General features: G+C 43.5%; 1 protein-coding gene across 1 annotated transcript in view; it reads right to left on the reverse strand.

Annotated features, from left to right (window-relative positions):
- The window catches only part of TENM4 (teneurin transmembrane protein 4), a 382,101-nt gene that overhangs the window by 159,918 nt on the left and 200,579 nt on the right, over nt 1-21,604 (reverse strand). Inside the window, 2 exon segments of the mRNA XM_090265745.1 lie at nt 17,957-18,167; nt 19,803-20,017. Coding sequence (XP_090121871.1) covers nt 17,957-18,167; nt 19,803-20,017 — 426 coding nt within the window.

Below are 21,604 nucleotides of genomic sequence, written 5' to 3' on the forward strand. Positions count from 1 at the left end.
ATTTAATACAAAATGCCAATTTTCTTTCCCAAAGGGTGTATTGATTTACAATGCAACCAGGAATATACGTCAGTACAGTTGCATTGTAGCCCCTTTGGGACTGGATAGTAACTTGGAGGGGTTTCCTAACTTATTAGGTAAAAAAAAAGATACACAATTATTTTTACTTGCACTTCTTAGATTACTAGTGAGGTTAAACATATTTTAGGCATGTTTACAGCATACTATATATTTTGGAAAGCTTTTCTACATATGAGCTTTATCCATTTATCTATGAGATCACCCCCCCAAAGGATATGTACTTTAACATAACATATATAGTAACTCTTCCTTGATCTCTCATAATTACTGCAAGTATTTCCCAGTCTACTATTTTCCTGCTTATTTTGATGTACTATAAGGCATATGGAAGTTTTACATTTTTAAGTAAGCATTTGTTAGTCTTATGCTTCGCAATTTCTTCAATGACTTTCAAGCTTAAAAGTCCTCCCTAAATCAGAGCTATGTGAATATTGGGTTTTACCCTTTTTTTTTTCTTTTTCTTAGTTTGACTTTTAAGTATTTTCCTCTTTAATCCATCTGGAATTTATTTTGGCATATGGTGTGAGGTGAAGTCTGAATCAGAGGGTAAAAGCTCAAATTCCTCCAGGCGCCAGGCAGGTAAATTTAAAAGGTGAGGAAGAAAAAGAGATGAGGTAGAGACTGTGTTGAATTACAGAGTATTTAAGGGGGCAGAGGCTTGTTCCTGCAGGGATTTTGGTCTTCTAATTTGTAAAGGTGAGCTATAAACCTGTAGTTTTATGGGAAATTGTCCAATTGTTAAATATTGGGCCAACATTATAGGCTAAAAAACCTTCTCTGTGTCTTTCAACCACATCTGTCACTCTGAATGTCACTCCGCAGCCTCTGGGTTAACCTGAGGTTTTCTAAGTTATTCCAACAACATTTATTAATTTAAGTAAAAAAAATTAATCCTCACTGGGGAATATGCCCACTCATTGATTTTGAGAGAGAGACAGACAGACAGACAGACAGACGTTGATGTGAGAGAGAAACATCACTCAGTTGCCTCCAGCAGACTCCCTGACTGGGGACCAAACCTGCAACCTTTTGGTGCAGAGGACATCGCTCCAACCAACTGAGCCAGGGCCCAACAACATTTATTGACTAAATCTCTTCTTCTCCAACAATTTGCAATTCTCCTCTTTTCAAATATTAAATTTTTACATATAACTGGTAATGCTTCTAGGCAATTTTATTTCATTAGTCTGCTTGACTCCTAGTCTCTTTTATTATAGATTTATGGTATGTTAATATTTTTTAAGATGAGTGCCCTTTCATTATTCTTTTTGGAATTTTTTCCATACTTTCATCTGTTTATTATTCCAGCTGAGGTCTTAAACCATTCAACCAAATCACTTAAATCCCCTTTAGGATTCTGTCTGGCATTCCATTAACCTATAAATTGACATATTTAGAGTATTTCACCTTCTCATCTAGAAACATGTTATAGTTCCTAATTATTCATGTCCTGTTTTATAGCTCGCAATAAAATTTCACAGTTTTTGTCACACAGGTCACATATAGTTCTCATTAAGATGATATTTTAATTCCTATTGATTTATTTGACTGAGACATTTTTCATTATATTTCATAACTGGTTATTGTAAGTATATGGGAAATACACTGACTTTTGTAAAGCTATTTTGTACCCTAGTAACAAGTCCTGAATTCTTATTAAGTAAAATAGTTTTTTCAGTTAATACTTGTGTGATCTCTAGGTATACAAAAACATCCTTCACAAATAGTGATAGCTTTGTCTTAAGACTCTTGTTTCTGTTGAATGTCTCTTAATGGCCAAAACTTCTAAAACAATGCTAATAAAAACATACCCTTATTTCTTAGTGATTTTAAAGAGAATCTGTCTAATATTTAACCAGGAAGCACTGGATTTTGACTAGAAATCTATATTCTTTGTTACGCCAAGTATTTTTTCATCTTTCATTTTCAATATTGTTATGACCTAGTATTGCCTAAAGGTGTTTTTATCACTTGTTGAACACATGAGACAGATCTCAGCATAGTGCATTCAATAAGTGTTGGAAACTTGCAAAATAGGTGTACCTAGGTTTAAATTCTAGCTCTCATTCTGTGTGATGGGGAACACAATTGCTGCCTTATCTGGAAAATGGGGATAATAACTTTGATGGGCAAGGGTTGGCTATAAGAATTAAAATGAGTTAATGGAAATAAATTGTGCTTAGCGTAGTACTTAACACCTAGGAGAAGCTCAACAGATTTCATGTTCCTCCACTATCATTTAAAAGAAAGAGATAATGGTGGAACAATTTCCCAAGTAAAAGCTTTCCAAAGAACAGCTTGCATTTATAGGCTTGAGAAAACTCGAACTGTATTGGTGAAAAACACCACCCTAGCCTTCCTGCTTTGGTACATAGGACTTTTTCTCACTTTTCTAAAATGTACACTCCATCCATCCTTTGCACTCTTGCATGGATTCTTTGGCCTATGACACAAATGAAAATAAAAACTCAGGCTGATATGTAATATGAACCAGGAATGAAACAAACTGTGCTTCTATTAGCCCTGAACATGAGCGCTGCTCAGATAAAGGCATGAACAAGCAGCTACTCAAACTAAAACCAGATGTTCTGAGGTTTCTGGCTTACAGTTTTTTATAATCCTTCATATAACACTCATAGTCCTGTCATTTCAACAGAAGGTCCTCTGCTCTGCTTAAGCAGCAAGAAACCCACCCCCAGCCTGTTAGATTTGCAATCACTAAACCTTTGCTTGATTGTAAATGTAAAGGAGCTCTTTCCAAAAGTAGAGAGATCCTTAGGTACAAACTCTTTGGCCCAGAGAAACGTCAAGGACTGACCAAGCACACACCCTACAGTGTCCTCAGAGCAGAGCTGAACTGCTCACCCATTGCCACGGGAAGGGAGAAATGCAGGTGCTGACTTGGGAGGGGCCCAGGTCAAGTGTACAAAAGCCAGTGTGGAAAGAACATGGATTATGGAGTCAGACTGTCCCAGACTCACATCCTGGCTCTGCCCTTAACTCCTGTGGGACTGTGGGCAAATTTGTTAATTTCTCTGAACCTTGTTTTTTCATTTGTATAAAGGAAATAATTGCTCCTGCTTCTCTGAGACTGTTACAAAATTTAAGTTAGATAATGCATAACACTTAAGCCACTCCTGGGACCCTGTAAATACTGAAAATTATTAGCAATTAATATTGCCAATAACAACAACAAACACGTGTATAGCACCTATCATGTGCCCAGCATTGTTCTTAGTAGTGACAGCCTGTTAATCCATTTTGTCCTCATAACTGCTCCCATGAAGTGGATACTAATTTTTCAGGTCAGGAAACTGAGGCAATGAGGGGTTATCGATCGTGCCCATGGTCAGTAAGTGGCAGAGACTGAATTCAAAGCAGGCCATCTGGCGTCAGATCCACACTTTAACCACTAAGCCAGGTTACCTCTTTCTCTACTGCTGTTATCACACAACAGAATGGACTTGGTTCAGTGCTGCCTTGAGGCTGCTTCACAAGGAAGGGAACACAGCTCAAGCCATAAAGAGCTTGCGCAGTAAGGCAGTCCATTCCCAGAAAGCACCATGACCCTGAGGTCAGGCCACACCCTACCCTGTATCCACTCTCCACCACCTTCAAACCTCATCTCTTCTCCTCCCCGAGGTCTAGCCCTTCTGCATCTGCCCTTCATTCTGTCTCCCACCTCCTTTCATTAATCATCTCCCCTCTCTCCTGGGCCTGCAATCTCCTCCCCTGGCTGCTTTCCCACAGCTGACAACATGTTCAAGACTCCCTCCAACCTTATATAAACCTTTCCTTGAACCTGCCTCCTCCTCAGGTTACTCCGATCTGTCTTCTTCCCTGCTCTGTCTAGAAGGAATTGTTTCTACTCCACACCTCTCAGTTACTTGTGAACTCATGGTGACCCCACTTCCACTTGCAACAGGGGTGGAAAGTGCTCCCTCCAAGGTTGCTCATCACCTCATAATGATCAATTCCAGTAGCTTCTTTATAATCAGCTTCCTAGCTGTTCTCTAAAGTTAATCTCTATATATCCCTCCCTGTGCCGACCCTCTGAATATTGGGGTTCCATCCTTGAGTGCCTGTTTCTCAGTACTCTACTCTACCACCTGCCCCCCTTCATGTCCACAATGATGATGTCCATTGGGTGTCTGTCTCCAGGTCAGAGGTATTCCCCAAGTCAACACCTATTTATCCATCTTCCCATTGGTAACTGCCAACAATTAACATCCCCTTGGAAATTCTATTAGCAGCTCATATCTCATGTGAACTTAAGGTCTCCCTGCTTCCTTCCTCCAGAAAATGTACTTCCTCTCCTTATTCCTTTTCTTTTTTAAAAAATATGCTTTATTGATTATGCTGTTACAGTTGTCCCAATTCCTTTTCCCTTTGTTTCCCTCCAGCCAGTGACCACCCTTCCTCCAGTTGTCACCCCCCTTAGTCCATGCCCATTGGTTGTGCATATAGTTAGTTCTTCTCAACATCTTCCTGTCTACTCCACTCCCTTCTACTATGCTTCTTAATTCTTGTACCATCTCCTTCCCCTTCTCCCCTTCTCCCTCCCTGCTGACCTCCCCTCAATATGTTCCCCATACCTATAGTTCTTTTCCCATTCTCATTGCCTACTTAGTTTGTCTTTGTTTCGATTCCCTAGCTTCTGTTGTTGGTTGTTGTGATACAGTTTTCATTTTAATGTTCATAGTTTTGATCCTCTTTCTCCTAAAGAAGTCCCTTTAACATTTCATATAACAGTAGTTTGGATCTAATGAACTTCTTCAATTTTACTTTGTCCTGGAAGCACTTTCTCTGCCCTTCTATTCTGAATGACAGCTTCGCTGGATAGAGTATTTGTGGCTGTAGGTTTTTGCTTTTCATGACTTTGAATATTTCTTGGCAGTCCCTTCTTGCCTGCAGAATTTCTTTTGAGAAATTAGCTGATAGTCGTATTGGGACCCCTTTGTATGTAATTCTCTTTTCTCTTGCTGCTTTTAAGATTCTCTCTCGATTCTTAATTTTTGACATTTTGATTATAATGTGTCTCCCTAGGTCCAGTTTTTTTTTTTTTGTTTTTTTTTTTTTAACTCTCTATGCTTCCTGGACCTGTAAGTCTATTTCCTTCCCCAAGTTAGGGAAGTTCTGCTTTATTATTTTTTCACATAATTTTTCAATTTCTAGTTCTTCACCTTCTAGCAACCCTATGATTTGGTTGTTGGCCCGCTTATAGCTCTCCTGTAGGTTTCTGAGCCTCTCCTCATTTTCCTCACTTTTCGTTTCCTCTTTCTGCACTGGTTGACTGTTCCTTCCCTATGTTCCAATTTGTTGATGTGATTCCTGGTTTTCTTTCCCTCACCACTCGTTTCATATGTGTTTTTGTTCATTTCAGCAGGACTAGCCTTCATTCCTTTTCCGTCTTGTTTAAGATCTGCTGTTAGGTCTGTAAGCATTCATATAACCAAAGCTCTTAACTGAGCCTCAGAAAGATTTCCTATCTGCTGCTTCATTAGATTAGATATTTTCTGCCTGGTCAGCTGCATCACCGGGATCTCTATCATGATCTGTGCCATCCTGACAGTTTTGTGTTTACCTTTGCTTCCTGGACAGGGCTGTCACACCTCCTACGCTATAGGGGTTGGAGCCCCGTGCATTTGTTACCACACTGTGGTGTTGTTTGTGGGGGTGTGGGTCCAAGATGGATTCCTGCTGTAACTCTCCGTTAAGAGACCAAGAGCCTCCTCCTCCGTCCCCATGCCCTCTGGCCCTCACAGTCCGAGACAATGGGGGTCTGTCTTCCCTGGCATTGGAATCGCAAGCTGACGAGTTGCTCCCCAGGTGTTTCTCACCTCCCCTTAAATACAGGTGTCTGTGCTTACCGCCATCCCGCTGCTGTTGCCATTGCTGCCGCCGCCAGCACAGCTTGACCTCTCTGCCCCAGCTTCACCCCTCCTACCCGTCCAGATGAGCACCACTTGTTTATAACTTCATACGTTGGACTTTCATGTAGCTTTATTTTCTGGAACTTCTGGTTATTTCTGGTTTTGCGGCAGTTGTATTCCTTCTTAGTTGTGGAGGGAGATGGAGCATGTCCAGTCTAGGCTTCCATCTTGGCTGGAAGTCCCTCTCCTTATTTCTTAACTGAATTAATGACATCACTATGCATCCATTCTCCAAGGTCAAAACTTCTTGCCTCTCCCTTACAGCTACAATACAGTGCTCAAAAAGACCAGTCTGTAACATTCTGGATGCATCCCCTCTCCTCTTTTCTACAAGAGCAGCAGCATTTGCCTCAGTTCAGGCCCTCTTCTCTCACCTAATCCTGCTGGTTATTGAATAGTCTTCCAATTAGTTTCCCTGTTTTAGTCTGAGAAACCCACCAGAGAGATCTGTCCAAGACCTCCACCACACTACACACTTGCTTAAAAACAATTCTGTGCTTCCCACTGCCTTCAAAACCTGACTTCTAAGCTGGACTACAAAGACCTTTCCAGGTTGGCCCCCACCTCATTTTCTAGGCTTTTCTCTGGGTACCATCCCCTCCACACCCTCTCCCCACTCCCAGTGGACACAGTAGGCCCTCTCACACAAAGGCAGAAGCAGGAAAGAATATGAGAAGGAAAGTGTGGGTGCTGGAGTCAAACAGACCTGGGTTCAAGTTCCAGCTCATTCGCTGGCTGGGTATGAGATTTCTGCCTAGTCATTTAAACACTAAGCTCCATTTCCCTCTGGGGAAAAAACATCTGTTTGTATACCTGTTGTTAAGGGTCTGAAACAGTTTATGCAAAACATCTAAGATAATACTCAGACAGTAGGCACTTCATAAACAGTAGCTATTAATATTAAGTTTTCCAAGTAGTTTCAGAGAGGCAGGGAGGAGTTTGTAAGGAATGACAAGACCTGATACTAGAATGGATCATCTGAATCAGAAGAAGATCAAATTTATAAGGACAAGTAACAGTACCTTGGAATGTTCTATAATGCACATTTCCATTTTTGAGCTGCAGCAGAACTTACACAAAAAGATCGCAAGATCTGAGCCAATTTCAGAGTTGCCCGGCACCCCCCACACCCCCCACTCTGACCCCAGCAGGCTTGGAGTGCACAGATGTCCCAGGACTGGTCGCGCATTCCCCAGTCAGGAGCCTCTGGCAGTGCCCTGAATTGGCAGTTGTGCCCTCCATTCTTCAGAGCTGCCCACAAGAAGTCCATGCCCACAGAAGAAGGTTCTAGGCTGCAGGGAGCATCTGTGATCCCTGACCTTTTCACTCGGTGCTCACTGACCTTCTGATGAGGGTCTTCCATGTTCAGAGTCCTGTTTCAGGCAACTGAGCTTCAGGAGAAGTTGCTGGGATTGGACTCAGAAGACCTGGCTTTGGGTCCTCTTGCAAGCCACTGTTCATTGACTGTTTCCCCATTTCCGAAATGCAAATGACCATCCCTTTCTGCCTGTTCCACAGTGACCATGTCTGTGGTTGAGCAGAGAGGGTTACTATCTTACCTCCATTTCTCCTTTTTTCTTTTGATTAACTCTCCTTCTATATTCCCTTTCTGCTTCTCACTTCTGTCTGGCCCTAAGTAGGCAATAGTTAATATCTATACACTCACTGCACCTGTGTTTCACAGTAGGTGCTTTATGCCTTACACCGTCCTCCTGCCCCGCCCCCTGGCAGAGGTAGCCGCCCTCCTCTCTCCACGGCAGCTTGCAGACACCCCTCCATTGGGGCAGATCACATTATACTGGAATTACCTATGGGATGGGCAGTTCTCCCAGTTGACTATAGGCTCTTTGCGGGCAAGGCTTCCGTTTTATTCACTGATAAATCTCTAGATATTCAGCAAATGTTGAATAATTCAAAACATGCTGAGAACTTACCACATACCACATGCTTTCATGTCACTGTCAGACTCCCTACAGTGAATTTCCCCCCCTAATTAGAGGTAAGTTAGGTGAGGCTCAGACTTATCCCAAGTCCCATAGCTCATAAATACTTTAGCCAGAATTCAAACCTAGGTCTGTTTGACTCCAAAGCCTTTGCCCTTTCTCTGAACTACACTGCCTCTCTGGCCATAGCAACAATCTCAACCATCTACCACCAGGGTCAAGTCCAGCAGACTTGGGTTACAGAACAGGAGGTAGACATCTAACTGTGTCCCCCATATCAGTGGTACTGTAATGGGAAAGAAAAAAGATACCACTGTGTGAGAACCCTCCGAAAGATGCTTATTTGCAATAGAAAAGCTAGCTGGTGTGAGGAGGATGAGCTACCTTTATCAACTGAGAGAGAAAAGAGCTATCAGAAAATAAAAAGTGAGTCATCAGCTATAAAAAGTAAATCATCAACCCTGGCTGCTGTGGCTCAGTGGATTGAGCGTCAGCCTGTGAGCCAAGTGTCGCTGGTTCGATTCCCAGTCAGGGCACATGACTAGGTTGCACGTCAGGTCCCCAGTTGGGGGCGCGAGTGAGAGGCAACCACACAGTGATGTTTCTCTGCCTCTCTTTCTCCTTTCCCCTCTCTCTAAAAATAAAATAAACAAACAAATAAATTAATTAATTAAAAAAAAAAATGAAACCATCACTGATAAAGTATCTTCTCTTGGACACTCCCCCTGGATGGGGTGGGAGGAGGGGCTCCTTCAGCAGGAGTCAGTACAGGTCACGCTGTCCTTTAGAATAAGTGAGATGCGTCCCCTGGTGACGGCAGGCATGTTGCTGGCACACTGTGAGCCTGGAAGTGTGCATGTCATAATCTCTGAGACCCCGCCTATAGAGACAATTCTCCGACTACGGGACTGTACGAAGACACACATGGATGTCGTCACACACTAGAAACCTGTTCATTGGGATGGAAGAGAGACAGCAGGGGCTTCAGGTTGCTAACCTAGCTCTGCCAGTTCCTGCTTATGTGAATTTGGCAAATGGCACAAGATCACTGAGTTTATCTTTTCCGTGGAAACACACATAATGTCACTTCCAGGTTGTTTTGAGAACAAAGCAGTGAAGCACCTAGTGCAGTGCCTGGCATAGAACCAGGGCTCAATCAGTAGATCGCTGTAGTTACGGTGCTGGCTCTGCCACTTGGTAGTTGTGTGATCCTGGACAAGTCATGTGGCTTTTCTAAGCCTCAGTTTTCTTATCTTTAAAGGTGAGATTGAAATAAATGAAAGGTTTGTGAAGGCTTGTGGCATTATGTGTCCCAAAGGGGCAAAAACATGCACTGGAAGTACAATGGAAGCTCTGGTTCTAGGCAGAGGAGGATCGCTACAATGCTGAAAGGGAGCTCTCCTAAAATATATGGATTTTTTCTACTGAGCTTCCGCCAGCATGTTCTTCTGGTCCCCTCCCCTTCACATCTCTGACCTTCACGTCCTCCTTTGCCAGCTGTGCGTCTTCACTCACCACTAAAACGGACCATTCCTCAACCCTTTTTCTGCTTTAATCTCTTTCCTTAGGAAACATCTTAACATCTTATTGGGTTTGCCAATTATCTCCAAGGGTTGAGATATATTAAGCTCAAATCAGCTCATGTATCTCCATTTCTAAGGCCTGCAGCCAGAGCTCTGCCTAGTTTACAGTGTCCCAGCTTCTACAGTTGAAGAAACTTTCAAATATGGAAATCAAGTCACTCTAGCTCAAAGTCTCATAAGTGGTTTCTGGTTACGCTTAGGATAAATTAACCAACAAAAGAAAATATAACTCCTCACCAGCCACATAAAAGCCCTGTGTGGTCTGGCTCCTGGTACCTCTTCAGCCTTGCCCAATGCCATTTAGCCCTTTGATCCCCACATCCTACAATGTGACCATCTTTAAGTTCTTCAGACAATCCAGCTCTTGTCTGTCCCAGAGCCTCTGCATATGCTCTTCCATCTACTTGGTACATTCTCTGTCCAAACCTTCATCTAAACAACTCCTATTCCCATCCTGGCCCCAGCCATCTAAATTAGGTTTCCTGTTTATTTCCCTAGAGTACCCTCTTCTTTTCTTTACCATAATGAATATTTACCATTTACAATGATATATTACATATATACATATTCGATGGTCATATTTAAACTTAGGACTCTATCTCCAGCTGTCTCAAGCACGTCTATAAACTTACTGAGAGCAAGAAGCATGGCTAATATTATACACCAGAGATATGAATGCCTGCTGAGGACACGGCATGGTAAAGGCGGTGAGTAATCACTGGTTGAATGAGAAAATGAACAGACAGTGGCTTCCACCCCTCTGGAGCTGCTGGTTCTGTCCATCTTTCTTATTGCATTGTTCAAGGGGCTTTGAGGCTTAATAAAAAAGGCCTCGTTGCTTGGGTGTTGTAAAGAGACTGAACCCAGCCTTTTCCCTTTTCCTCAGTCATACGAATCAGCTTCTCCTTTTTCTCAGCCTCACTTACTAGTCCGTGAGAACCTCACAGGGAAGCACCATGGCTGTGCCATTTGTGCACCTAAGTGCATGCCCCAGCCAGGGGCTGGCTCAGAGGAAGACGCTCTCAGTGGGTACCTGTTGAACCAGAGAAACTTGGTGAAGGCTGTGACAGACACTGATGACCCCATATTCGCTTCCTCTCTTCCTGAGAGAACGCCAATTTGGTTTAGAGTGCCAATGGAGCAAACTAAAATAATCACTGCGCTGGCCAGGTAGCTCAGCTGGTTGGAGCATCTCCCCATGCGCCAGGGTTGCGGGTTTGATCCCCAGTCTGGGCACGTGTGAGAGTCACAATGATGCATGGATGGGTGGGGCAATGGGTTGGTGTCTCCCTCTCTCTCTCCCCTCCTTCCTCTCTCTAATAATCAGTCAATAATTTTATTTTTTAAATTCACCTTCTCAGATTTCCTTACAGCTCTGAGTGTCCAAGTAACACAGCCCTGCCAAGAACTGTAGGCTGAGCATTTTAGGACAAATCTGGCTTCCCTGCTTCCTTCCCCTTCCTTCTTTTTCCCCTAGGCTGAGAGTGCGCATGAGAACATTAAAGCCCCGCTGAAATGCCACTGATAGGAATCGTATTACTTGCACACTAAACACATTTCTAACTATTCCCACAGAGAAACCAGATTTATTGCTTGGTACCTACTGTGCCCTCGAAGTGTATTTTCTTCTTTCCTGCCCTTGAGGTTCCCGGTCCCAGAGAGTTCAGAAGGGTCAGCAGCCCAAGACGGATCTGGGAGCCCAGGGTGTGGGGTGCAGCAATGGGAACCACGCCCACCCTGCGGTCCTCCGTGGCAGGGCCAGCTGCTGGCAGGGCCGCTCTCCAGGCTGCAGGTGTGCTGCTCTGACAGTCTAGCTCTCCTCCATGCAACAGATCTTGGGTCACAGTTTGTTTCCAATGTGCTGACTGGATTTTCCCTCAGCCTAGAGTTTCATTCCACTCTGCCAGACTGCTCCAAACAAATCACTGCTACCAGGGAGTGGGGAACTCACAGGGCACATCTCCAAGGAAGGTTCACAAAGTGCCACCAGTGTCATTGACAAGAAGGCTGACTGATTACCAAGAGAGACCATGATTACTCATTGCTGTACGTACCTTATCATTTAGAGGAAGGGGGTATGAGGAACGGGGGAGACAGAGCATTATTAAAAACTGAAAATCATTCCTAATCACTTTTTTTAGTTTCTTCTTTGAAGTAGTGCAGGTTTTTATACATATTACAGTATAGAATGTCTGGGATTTTTCTCTCCAGAACCTTGCAAAAGCACTCAGAGGCATTTAATGAACAGTAGTCTTACCTAATCACCGCAAGGGGCATATAGAAATAGCACAGTCCAGTGGTCTTTAGAAAATCATGAAGGACCAAATTTTGACTATCCTTGCAAGATGGAAGGCTATGTGAAAGTATCTATTCAAGGCCAGGAAAAAGAGCAATGCATCGCAGGAACAGCAGATAAAAACACCATTAATGCCACTGAACCAGTCCTTCCGTCCCTCCTGGCTCCCCTGTTCCCTCATATTTCCCCTTTTCTCATGAAATCACAAAGCTCAATCCTGGTAACCTCCTTTGGTTACATAAATTAATGGGCTCTTGTAAACCCTCTGGCTCTAATTATTTTAGTCCTTCATGTAAGAGCCTGCAGAATGATTTTTTTCCTTAGGGTGTCATTCAAGGCTCTCCCTAATGGCTCACTTCCCCCCTTCAGAGAATCCTGGGCTCTAATCAAACAAGGTGCTGTCTCCTTACAGCCAACCATTACTTTTCTGCCTACCTGCCTTTTGCTCCTGCTGCTCCTGCTACCCAGAATGAACTACTCAACAATTCCTCCCTCCTGTTTTTCTTTTTTAAATGTGCAGATTCTGCTCAGTCTTTAAGTCACATCAAATGTCACTTCAACCAGAGAGCCCTCCCTGATGCATCCATCTGGACATGCCCCCTGCCTTTCTCCCATTCTCATGGCACTTTCACCAGTGGCTCCAGGACTGACTTCCTTTGTCCTTTCCTTGATCAGAGGCACTTCCTATGTAAATGCTTCCTCTCCTTAATCTAAACCATGAGCTACTTTTGCCAGAAGCCACACCATGCCTTCTCTGTACCTCCAACTGGGGAAACAGCAGGGGCGCAGTATTCATCTAGTCCCTGGACAAAGAACAAGTCCATTTGCAGCAGCTGCCTGGACATGAACAAAAGAACCCTTCTCTTTAGTTAGCACCAATGTTCTCAGGCCAGTGCACCTTTCTCATAAAAATGACCAGGGTCTATATTTTCTAACAGTGATCCTCAATTCTCTTCTCTGGTTTCTACATCCACTGTGGGGCCTCTGTTATTTTCCAACCTGACTCACACTGCCACAGCGTCAGGTTGATCTGTTCTTTTATGCTTCAGCATCCACCAAAATTAAAAGATCTGATGTTTTCTGGATGTCCAGAACTCTGCAATACAGACATGTCAGGTCTTGGGGTTGCAAGTAATGGATATGAAGATATTTTTATTTGAAAAGTTTTGGATGGTGTAATATTTTTTTCATGGTCTTTTTAATGACTTCTTAAGAAAATTTCCTGGGTTGATATAAGATGGTTGCAAGTTAATAAAAGGGAAATTATATTCCATGTAACACAAATGGAAATAAAATATTTAGCAGTATCACTGAAAATAGTAAGACACTGGCATAGTGTGGAGAGAAAGGGATTTGGAGACAAAGTTTCCATCCTAGCTCTACCCTTACTAAGACTTTGGGCAAATGAATTAAATTCTCTGAGCCTCAATTTCTTCATCTGAAAGGGTGAGATCAAAATATATACCATCTATGGTCTTGTGAGGATTAAATTACATAAAGAAAAGAGCTAAGTATCGTTCCCAGCACACAGTGGGAGCTCTCTAAATGTTCCCTATGTGAAGGGAACCCTCTTCATGCACTGTTGGTGGGAATGCATATTGGTGCAGCCACCGTGGAAAACAGTGTGGAGGTTCCTCAAAAAATTTAAAATGAAACTGCTTTATTATGCAGCGATTCCACTTCTGGGTATACATCCAAAACACTAATTCAAAAGAATATATACACCCCTATGTTCGTAGCCAAGATATGAAAGCAACAAAGTGCCCATCAATAGACAGTGGATAAAAAAACTGTGGTACATATACATATAGACAATGGGATATTACTCGCCAATTAAAAAGAATGAAGTCTTAACCATTTGAAGCAGGACTGATGGACCTAGATGATATTACACCAAATGAAATAAGTCCATCAGAGAAAGACAAATACCACACATCATTTCACTTATAGGTAAAATCTAAAGAACTAAATAAACAAATAAAACAGAAACAAACTCAAGAAACAGACTGATGGCTGCCAGAGGGGAGGGGGTTGGGGGGCTGAATGAAAAAGGTGAAGGGATTAAGAAGTACCAATGGGAAGTTGCAGAACAGTCACAGGGACATAAAGTATAACATAGGGAATATAGGCCCTAATATTATAATTATATATGATGTTTGAAGGGTACTAGAAATGTGGGGTCAGGGGAACAGTTTGTAAAGTATATGATTATCGAACTACTATGCTATACATCTGAAACTAATACAAAATAATATTGAATGTAAACTGTAATTGAAAAATAAAATAAAAAATAAAAATAAATGTTTGATGCATGAATGAATAGGTAGAAAACAGAAATATAACACAGATAAAAGGAGTTTATCCAGGGAAGGAGGTAGATTTTGCTTAAGAAGGAAGATCACAAGCTTTGTAGTCACACAGATGCCAGTTCAAGTCCCGGCTTTTCTCTTAACATCCCTGGACCTCAATTTCCTCATCTGCAATAGGGGGTAATAGTAAAAATAAGAATAACTGCCTCATGGAGTCACTGCAAAGCTTAAAGAATGTTTGTAAGGCCTCTGTAAATTGCAATGGTAAATTACATTTTGGCTACTGGTATACATTCTCCTACTTCATTCAATACTGGGGGTCAACAAGGCCACCCCACAGGAGTGAGGACAGAAACAACATGTGGGGGAAAGACTGTTCTTTCTGAAAAAAGCTGCCATGTTTCATTCTAAAACTTGGTTGTTGGTGTGTGTGTGTGTGTGTGTATGTGTAAATATATCTAGTTCACAGGGAGCTCTGTCAACATCAGGTCTCTCTGTGTATATATTTGTGTATACAGTTTGTAAAGTGCTTTCAGATTTTTTTCAAGGCAAAAGATAAACTCATTTAATTTAAAATCATCAGCTGGACTATATTAAATGGAGGGAAAAGCAAAAACGTACACCATCTAGCCATTTGTTAAATTAAACACAATTATTTTTCCTGTTACTTAATTGCAAACAGACATAAATACTCTGGATCCTGACATCGTAGATCTTCTTAAATTCTAGTCTGCATTTCAACATGTAATGAAGGGAGGGTCATATTCTAATTTGTGTATTATGTAAACCTAAGAGTTACAATTGTATATTGGGACCATAATGATTTCACTAAAACAAGACCTAAACTTCTAATTAACCTGCCAAGACAAATTACAACTCATAATTCACAGGTAACAACCATGGACAGGGACTCATGGGAAGAAAGGGATTAATAGCAACATCAGAATTGGTCTGTGTTTGTACTAAAGAATAAAAGGTATCCATTAAACAATCTTCGCAGTTTGAAGGAAGACAGACAAGTCAGAAAGACAGCAAGAGAAAGGCGGAAGGAGGAAGGGATGGGAGAGAATATTAACCGCTTCTGTTTATTGAGCGCTCATAGTGCCCAAAGCCTATGCTAGGCATTTGATATCTGCTCCCTGTAATCTTTACAATAGGGATTGCACAATGTGATGTTACTATTTCATTTACCAGACAAGAGAGCTGAGGCTCAGAGCAGTGAGCTGACTGGCCACAGTCACAGAGCTAACACAAGACAGGAAGGGATGGAAATCAGTGCTCGTAAGGCATTTGTTTTCAAAGCATAATCACTCTATCTCAGGCCCACTGGTCATCATTCATGGGGAAAAGGCCCAGGAATCTCAATTCTAAACTAGCTTCCCAGGGGATTCCTTTACACAACCCTGTTTGGGACCACTCATAAGATACCATAACTCCTGGCTATGCAAATGTGGTCCGCAGATGAGCAGTAGAGGTGTCACCAGGTGCTGGTGAGAAATGCAGACTCGAGGGCCCCCTCCAGATCTGCCGAAGCAGAATCTGCATTTTAACAAGACACCAGGTGGTCCCTAAGTTTCCGAGAAGCACAGGATCGCCTATCTGCTCTAAAAGACATTACAGGGTTAAGGGAGGTGAAGATGGATTGCATCACTTAGGTGAGAGGAAGAGAACCAGAGGGAAAAATAACACCATCTCCTTAATTACAACAAAGCAGGCTAGCAAGCTGTGACAAGCCAAGAGTTGGCAAGGGCACCTAGCTGTACCTGTATTTTATTTCTCTAAGAGGCATATCCTAATTAAAAGCCACTTTCTTTGGGGGTTTGTGTTAATATCCTTTCATATTTACGCTCAGCTATTACAAATAACAAATCCTGACTGTAGGAAAGCTCCGTTCTGAGCAAGCAGGATGCTCTGTGCTGGCTGGTGAACCATGTCTGAGAGAGAGCAGGCTGTGACACCACGAAGCTGTAACTCAGGCACTACTCATGGCTTGATAATCAAGTCCCCAAAGGGAAGCTGCTGTGTCCAGAAAGAACGCAGGCACAGGGTCTGGAGGCTGGCAAACCCCACACAGTGACAGCCTAATTGACAGCGAGGCCCAGCACTGGCTCTCCAGTGACAGAGTGGGGCTATACCATCAGCCTCCGGGTCACAGTAACCACTGAGCAGCAGCCTCAAATTCCAGGATCTTGGGAAACCAAGAGCTGGAAAACTTCAGTAATTTGTGCAGGGTCAAATCACAGGCTGCTGGCAGAGTTGCAGACCTGAGCATGCGTCCCGCTCTCACTCACGAGGCAGTGCTCAGGGAGAAGAGCACAGCACTGCAGCCACTGCACGGCAGCCGCTGTCAGTCCTGCAAGGGGGCTGTGCAGAGGAAAGGCCCCGCTCATGCTTGTTCCCGTGGGAACCGAGTGATGCTGTGTGTCATGGCCTGGCTGGATGTGGAGGAGGCAGAGAAGATCATGTCAAAGTCCCTGCCCTTCAGACACTCAGAGACCAGCAGCTGGGACGACGCTTTCAACCAAGGACAGCGCAGGCGCTATTTCCTGCATGACGGCCCCACCTCCATCCCTTGAGACCGCAGTTCTAGCAGCCGCTTATAAACCATGTCCGTGTTCCATGGAAAGGGATGCTCTGCCTCAACACTAAGGGCAAGGTTGCAAGCAAGAGAAAGGTGGCCCAAAAATGACTACTGCTGTTTAGGAAAAAGAACTAGAGTCTTGCAAGAGTGTTAGAAACCAACAACCAGAGTCAGAGGTTTTCATTCAGTTCCATATTCCGTGTCAGAGAGACTCCCAGCCAAGCGTTTTGAGGTCAACTCTAAACCACATAGAACTTTTAATTAATTAACAACCTCGTTTCCAAGAGCTCTGGTGAGTGACTTTCTGTCTTCTTCTAAGTTTTACTGTCCTGTAGGAAATTTTTATCTCCAGCCGCTGTCCTAGTGCTTCCCATATAACCTCAGAAAGACTGTTTTCTGACCTGAACCACTGACCATTGCATCCCACAGTGCGCGGTGGTGATCTGAGGAGGGGACAGAGTCTATAGAACGTGTGGTAAAGGAGAGACATTCCTTACAACAGGATGCTAGGCTCCCAGACCCCCGCAGGCCTGTGCGGTGGCCAACGGGCTCACGCTGAACTGAGAGCTACGGCCCTCTGCCTCTGGGAGGGCCGGTGAAGGTGCTAAGCGCTCACTGAAGACGCCGGGGCTCGCTCTCTGTCGGAGATCAGGGTACCTCCACTCCCAACACACCCCGATCTGACTGGGTACATCGTGCGCCCAGCCCTTCGCACGGCCACTCCTCCGCGCCCTCCAAGCCTTTATCGTGTTGTGTCATCAGCCAGTAGTTGATGGCTTCCAATGCAAAACAAACAGACAAACACAACACCCCACAAAAACCCAAACAACAAACCAGCAAGCTGAACCAAGGGGGACTATTAAAAAATAAAGGTGTTGGAGAAGTTTCAAGAGGAGAACTGTTGCCTCCATGTGGCCGGTGATCCAGGCTTCCTGTCTCCTTGTTGGGTCCCCTCCCGCCCCATGCTGGTCCGCACACTGTGCCCCAGATGACACAGGTGCCCAGGGCTCAGGTGCCAATCCAGAATGGCTTCCAGCCCCCCTGTCACCCCCTTCCCACATGTCCCCACATCTCACTCCCACCCCGTGTCCTGCAGGCCTGGTCAAGATGGCCTGAGGCTAGACTGCAGGCAGCATGACAGCTGGTCACCGCCAGCTCCCAGCGACCCCAGGCATCTTCTCACACAAACAGACATTATCCCGCAGACCCAGAGCAATGGCGGCTCCTTACCAATGGCAGTGGTGAGAAAAGAAACCACTTCAGACTCCTTCCCGTCATTGTAAAAAGCCAGGTGCCAGATGCCGGAATCCAAATACTGGATGAAGCCAGTCTCGTGGCTAGAGGGAGGGACAACTCCCCGAGACTGACGCTGGGGTCCCTCCAGGCTCCGTGCCTCCTGGGTCAGGAGCCTCCTTCCATCCAGCAGCTCCACAAAGTCAAACTGAAGTACAAAGATGGCATAATTAGTAGCGGACCTGCTTCGCCACAAAGCTAGCTTCCTTCTTTAGAGTTCTTCTGGAGAAAACCCCAGGAAACACGACCTGAGACAGGTCAAAGAGCCTAAAGCCACATGAAGGTTGATTGACCAACTCCAAGTCCTCCCCAGACTCCATTCTTTCATGGCGATAGTCTGCTTATTCTCTTAGGAGTCCAGCATAATTAGTGGATTCTTTTTTGGTCTCATTTTGCTTTAATTTTGGTGTATGTGTGGTAAGTCTTCATCTGGCTGAATCTATACAGGACAGCCATGCTTTTCCAAAGGTGAGCACACAACCAGAAACGTAGCCACTTAACGACTGTTTCAACCCCAACTCCTGAAAACCCAGTGGGGTCTAGGATAGGGACTGGAACCCTGGATGTGCCTTAAATGTCAGTCAAGTGCAAATGAAAAGTTGGTTTATATCCATCTTCCTTTTGTCAATGATCCTTTTTAAGCCCTCCAGTTTCAGGGAGCAGTTTTAGGGGAACTTAACTGGATTAGCTCAAAACTTTATCAATAATTACATGCTGTGTCAAACACAACAGCCAATTGATCTGACTCAAGAGAAGTCAGATACACAGTGTTAAAGATGGGTAGGTGATTAAGTCCTACTGGCCTACTTACTAGCAAGCAAACTGAGCCATCTCTCCCTCCCTTCCTCCCTTCCTTCCTTCTTTCCTCTCACCCTTCCTTCCTTCCTCCCTTTATAAAAAACCAAGATAGGTATTTATTCTATCTCATGCAAAAATGTCTGGAGCCATGCAGTCTAGGACTAGCATTGCAGTTCTACAAAAAATATCAGGAGCCGGGCTCTATTTTCCTGTGACTCCATCCTTGCAAAGTATATCTATGTATCTAGCTTTTACCCAAAAATCTTAAATAACAACTGGTGCTAGGAAGACTGCATTTGGCCTGGGAATGTCTGCTAGATACTCATGATTTATGTTACTCCAATCCCATAGTTGGGAGGACATTGCAAAAGACTGTTCTTTACCCACCAGGACTGGTAATACATCAATCATCCTGGATGAGTTTATTAAGTGTTTCTGGCGTGCACGTGTCTGAGTAAATGTGAAATTCTAAAGGAGAGAAAGAATGTAGGAGAGTAGGGAAATAACATTTATTCTGAACTACATCCTGCAGTAGACGCCTTATAAATACTATTCATTATTCTTCACAACAGCCTTGCAAAGTAGGTATTGTTATCGCCATTTGGTGGATTAGGAAACTTGCTCTGACAGGGTAACAGGCCGAAGTTACGTAGTTGGTAATGAGAGGATTCAAACTCAGATCTGTCTGACTCAAAAGTGTGTGCTTTTTTTTTTTCTAGGTTATAATTCCCAGATAATTTAACTTAGGAGACTGGGTGATAGTAGCTAGGCAATAGAAAGATTTCCTAGAATTCCCTCCTCTTATAAAGCCCCAGGGACATAACCCTGCTCATCTAAAAGGCAGGGTCCAAGAGAGGCCAAATGGATGAATGGGCTATCAGATGTATAAAATTCCCTTCAAGCTGAAGGATATAGGTTTAAGCATCAAGTTTCTGTCGTGGGTTGAGTTGAGGTAGGTGCCCTGGGGATGTGAGATTCTGATTACCTGGGTATGTGAAGGAGGAAGGCCTTTTCTGCCATAAATGCCAACCAGAGCCGCCTTTCCCAGAGACACATTGAATTTCAGGTGCACAGGATGGTCTATGAACACTTGAGATCTCCAGAAAGTGCCAGGAGGAATCTTCTGGGAAGCCCGTCTCCCCACGTCGATTTCTCCAGAGTCTATAAAACTGTCCTCTGGAAAGAAACTATTGGGCTTTCCTACCAAGACACAGGGAAGGGAAGACAAAATGTCACGGTTAGACACAGGTGAATCAGGTACTTATTGCATCTGAATGAGCAGGACTCCCTCTGCCCACACTTCCCTCTGCAATGGTCTGCCGCCAGTGCCCCTCCCCAATTCCCCTGCTGAAGAGTAAAAATGTCCAGAAGTGCTTTTCCAGTGATACTCAAATTGTTCTGCTAAAAACACTCATTCCTTCAAAGCAGTATGGGTCCTCCCCAAGGGCCATCTGTTTACTGCATAATTCCACAGCTTGTTAAGATATATGTTGATTCTAAATATAATCATTTGCAGTCACATGAGAATGACTCTGTGTGTGTGTGTGTGTGTGTGTGTGTAAGTGTGCATGCTAAAACAGAATGGCTAGAGGAAACAAGGTGTTGTTATTAAATTTCCAACTACGAATGGTTCTGCCAGCAGTAGAAAACATGACCTGAGTGGAGTAAGGCATTTTACAAGTTCACTAGTTTATATATAATTGGGAGTCAAACTCTGAGGCTGAGATATGTGGATGCGGGTTTGTGTTGGGAGCAGGGACAGTAGGGTTGGGGAAGATGAGGAAGAGGGTACTTGTGAAGGGAGGGAAAATGCTTCTTTGTCTAGGATGGAGTTCTTTGAATATCATTTTTGTGCTGAAGAGGTAAAGTTAAGGGAATTTCTGAAGTTTAGGCACAAAGCGTGTGACATACTTGGAAATTTGACCCAGACCCCCTACCCTGTAGTCTGCAAGGGATTTGAGGGGCTGGTTAAGAGTAGACTCTCTTGACCATTTCTTTCACCTACCAAGAGAGTGACAGCTTTCTGGTGACACCCCCAGTGCCAGGAAGGAAAACTGCTTATCAAACATCCTCTATTTAGTAATTAAACACATGTACATGTAAAAAATATAAACTCTAACTTTCTGCCAGACTCTGGCCTTCTGAGGAACTGGGAGGGAGCCGGAAACTCTAGGGATGTTAGAAGACCACCTTTAGGACAATGAAAAACCCAAATAAAGTCAATATCTTATTTGTCATTAGAAAGGACCCCCTGGGCATCCTAGTTCCAAGCCTGTTGTATTGTTAGGAGATGTTTGAAGAGACACTTTAGAGAACAAGAATCCATTTGTAAAGAAAACACGTTTATGGGAACTTTTCATAAAAAGCATTTGGTGAATAAGAAATTAAAGTGTCTTTTCCCCTAGCTTTGTAAGATTCCTTACAAAGCATATTTGGTGCTGAAATGGAGCTTGGCAGGGCATTGTTGTAGTCATAAAATATTTTACTGTTTTAAATAATACAATTCAATTTAAATGTTAAACTTCTCCATATGTTATCATTCCCTTATAAACTCCCAGGCAGAAACATCAGATTTTTTAGCTTCAAAGCGTTGAACGTTATTTTAATTAAAATACGCCAACAAAAAAGTTAAAATGCATGCTCTCAATATAAGTACCGCTAGTATTCTGTCATTAGTATGGGAAAGCTTGCATTTAATTGTTTTATGGAATGAATGTGCCCTAGACTTTTACCTTGAAAATGTAGACACAGACAAACCACCACGTGGCTCAAAGTTCAAAGACAGAA

The sequence above is a fragment of the Furipterus horrens genome, unplaced genomic scaffold (genome assembly GCF_987537825.1).
Source record: "Furipterus horrens unplaced genomic scaffold, mFurHor1.1.pri manual_scaffold_2, whole genome shotgun sequence".
Taxonomy (NCBI): Eukaryota; Metazoa; Chordata; class Mammalia; order Chiroptera; family Furipteridae; genus Furipterus; species Furipterus horrens.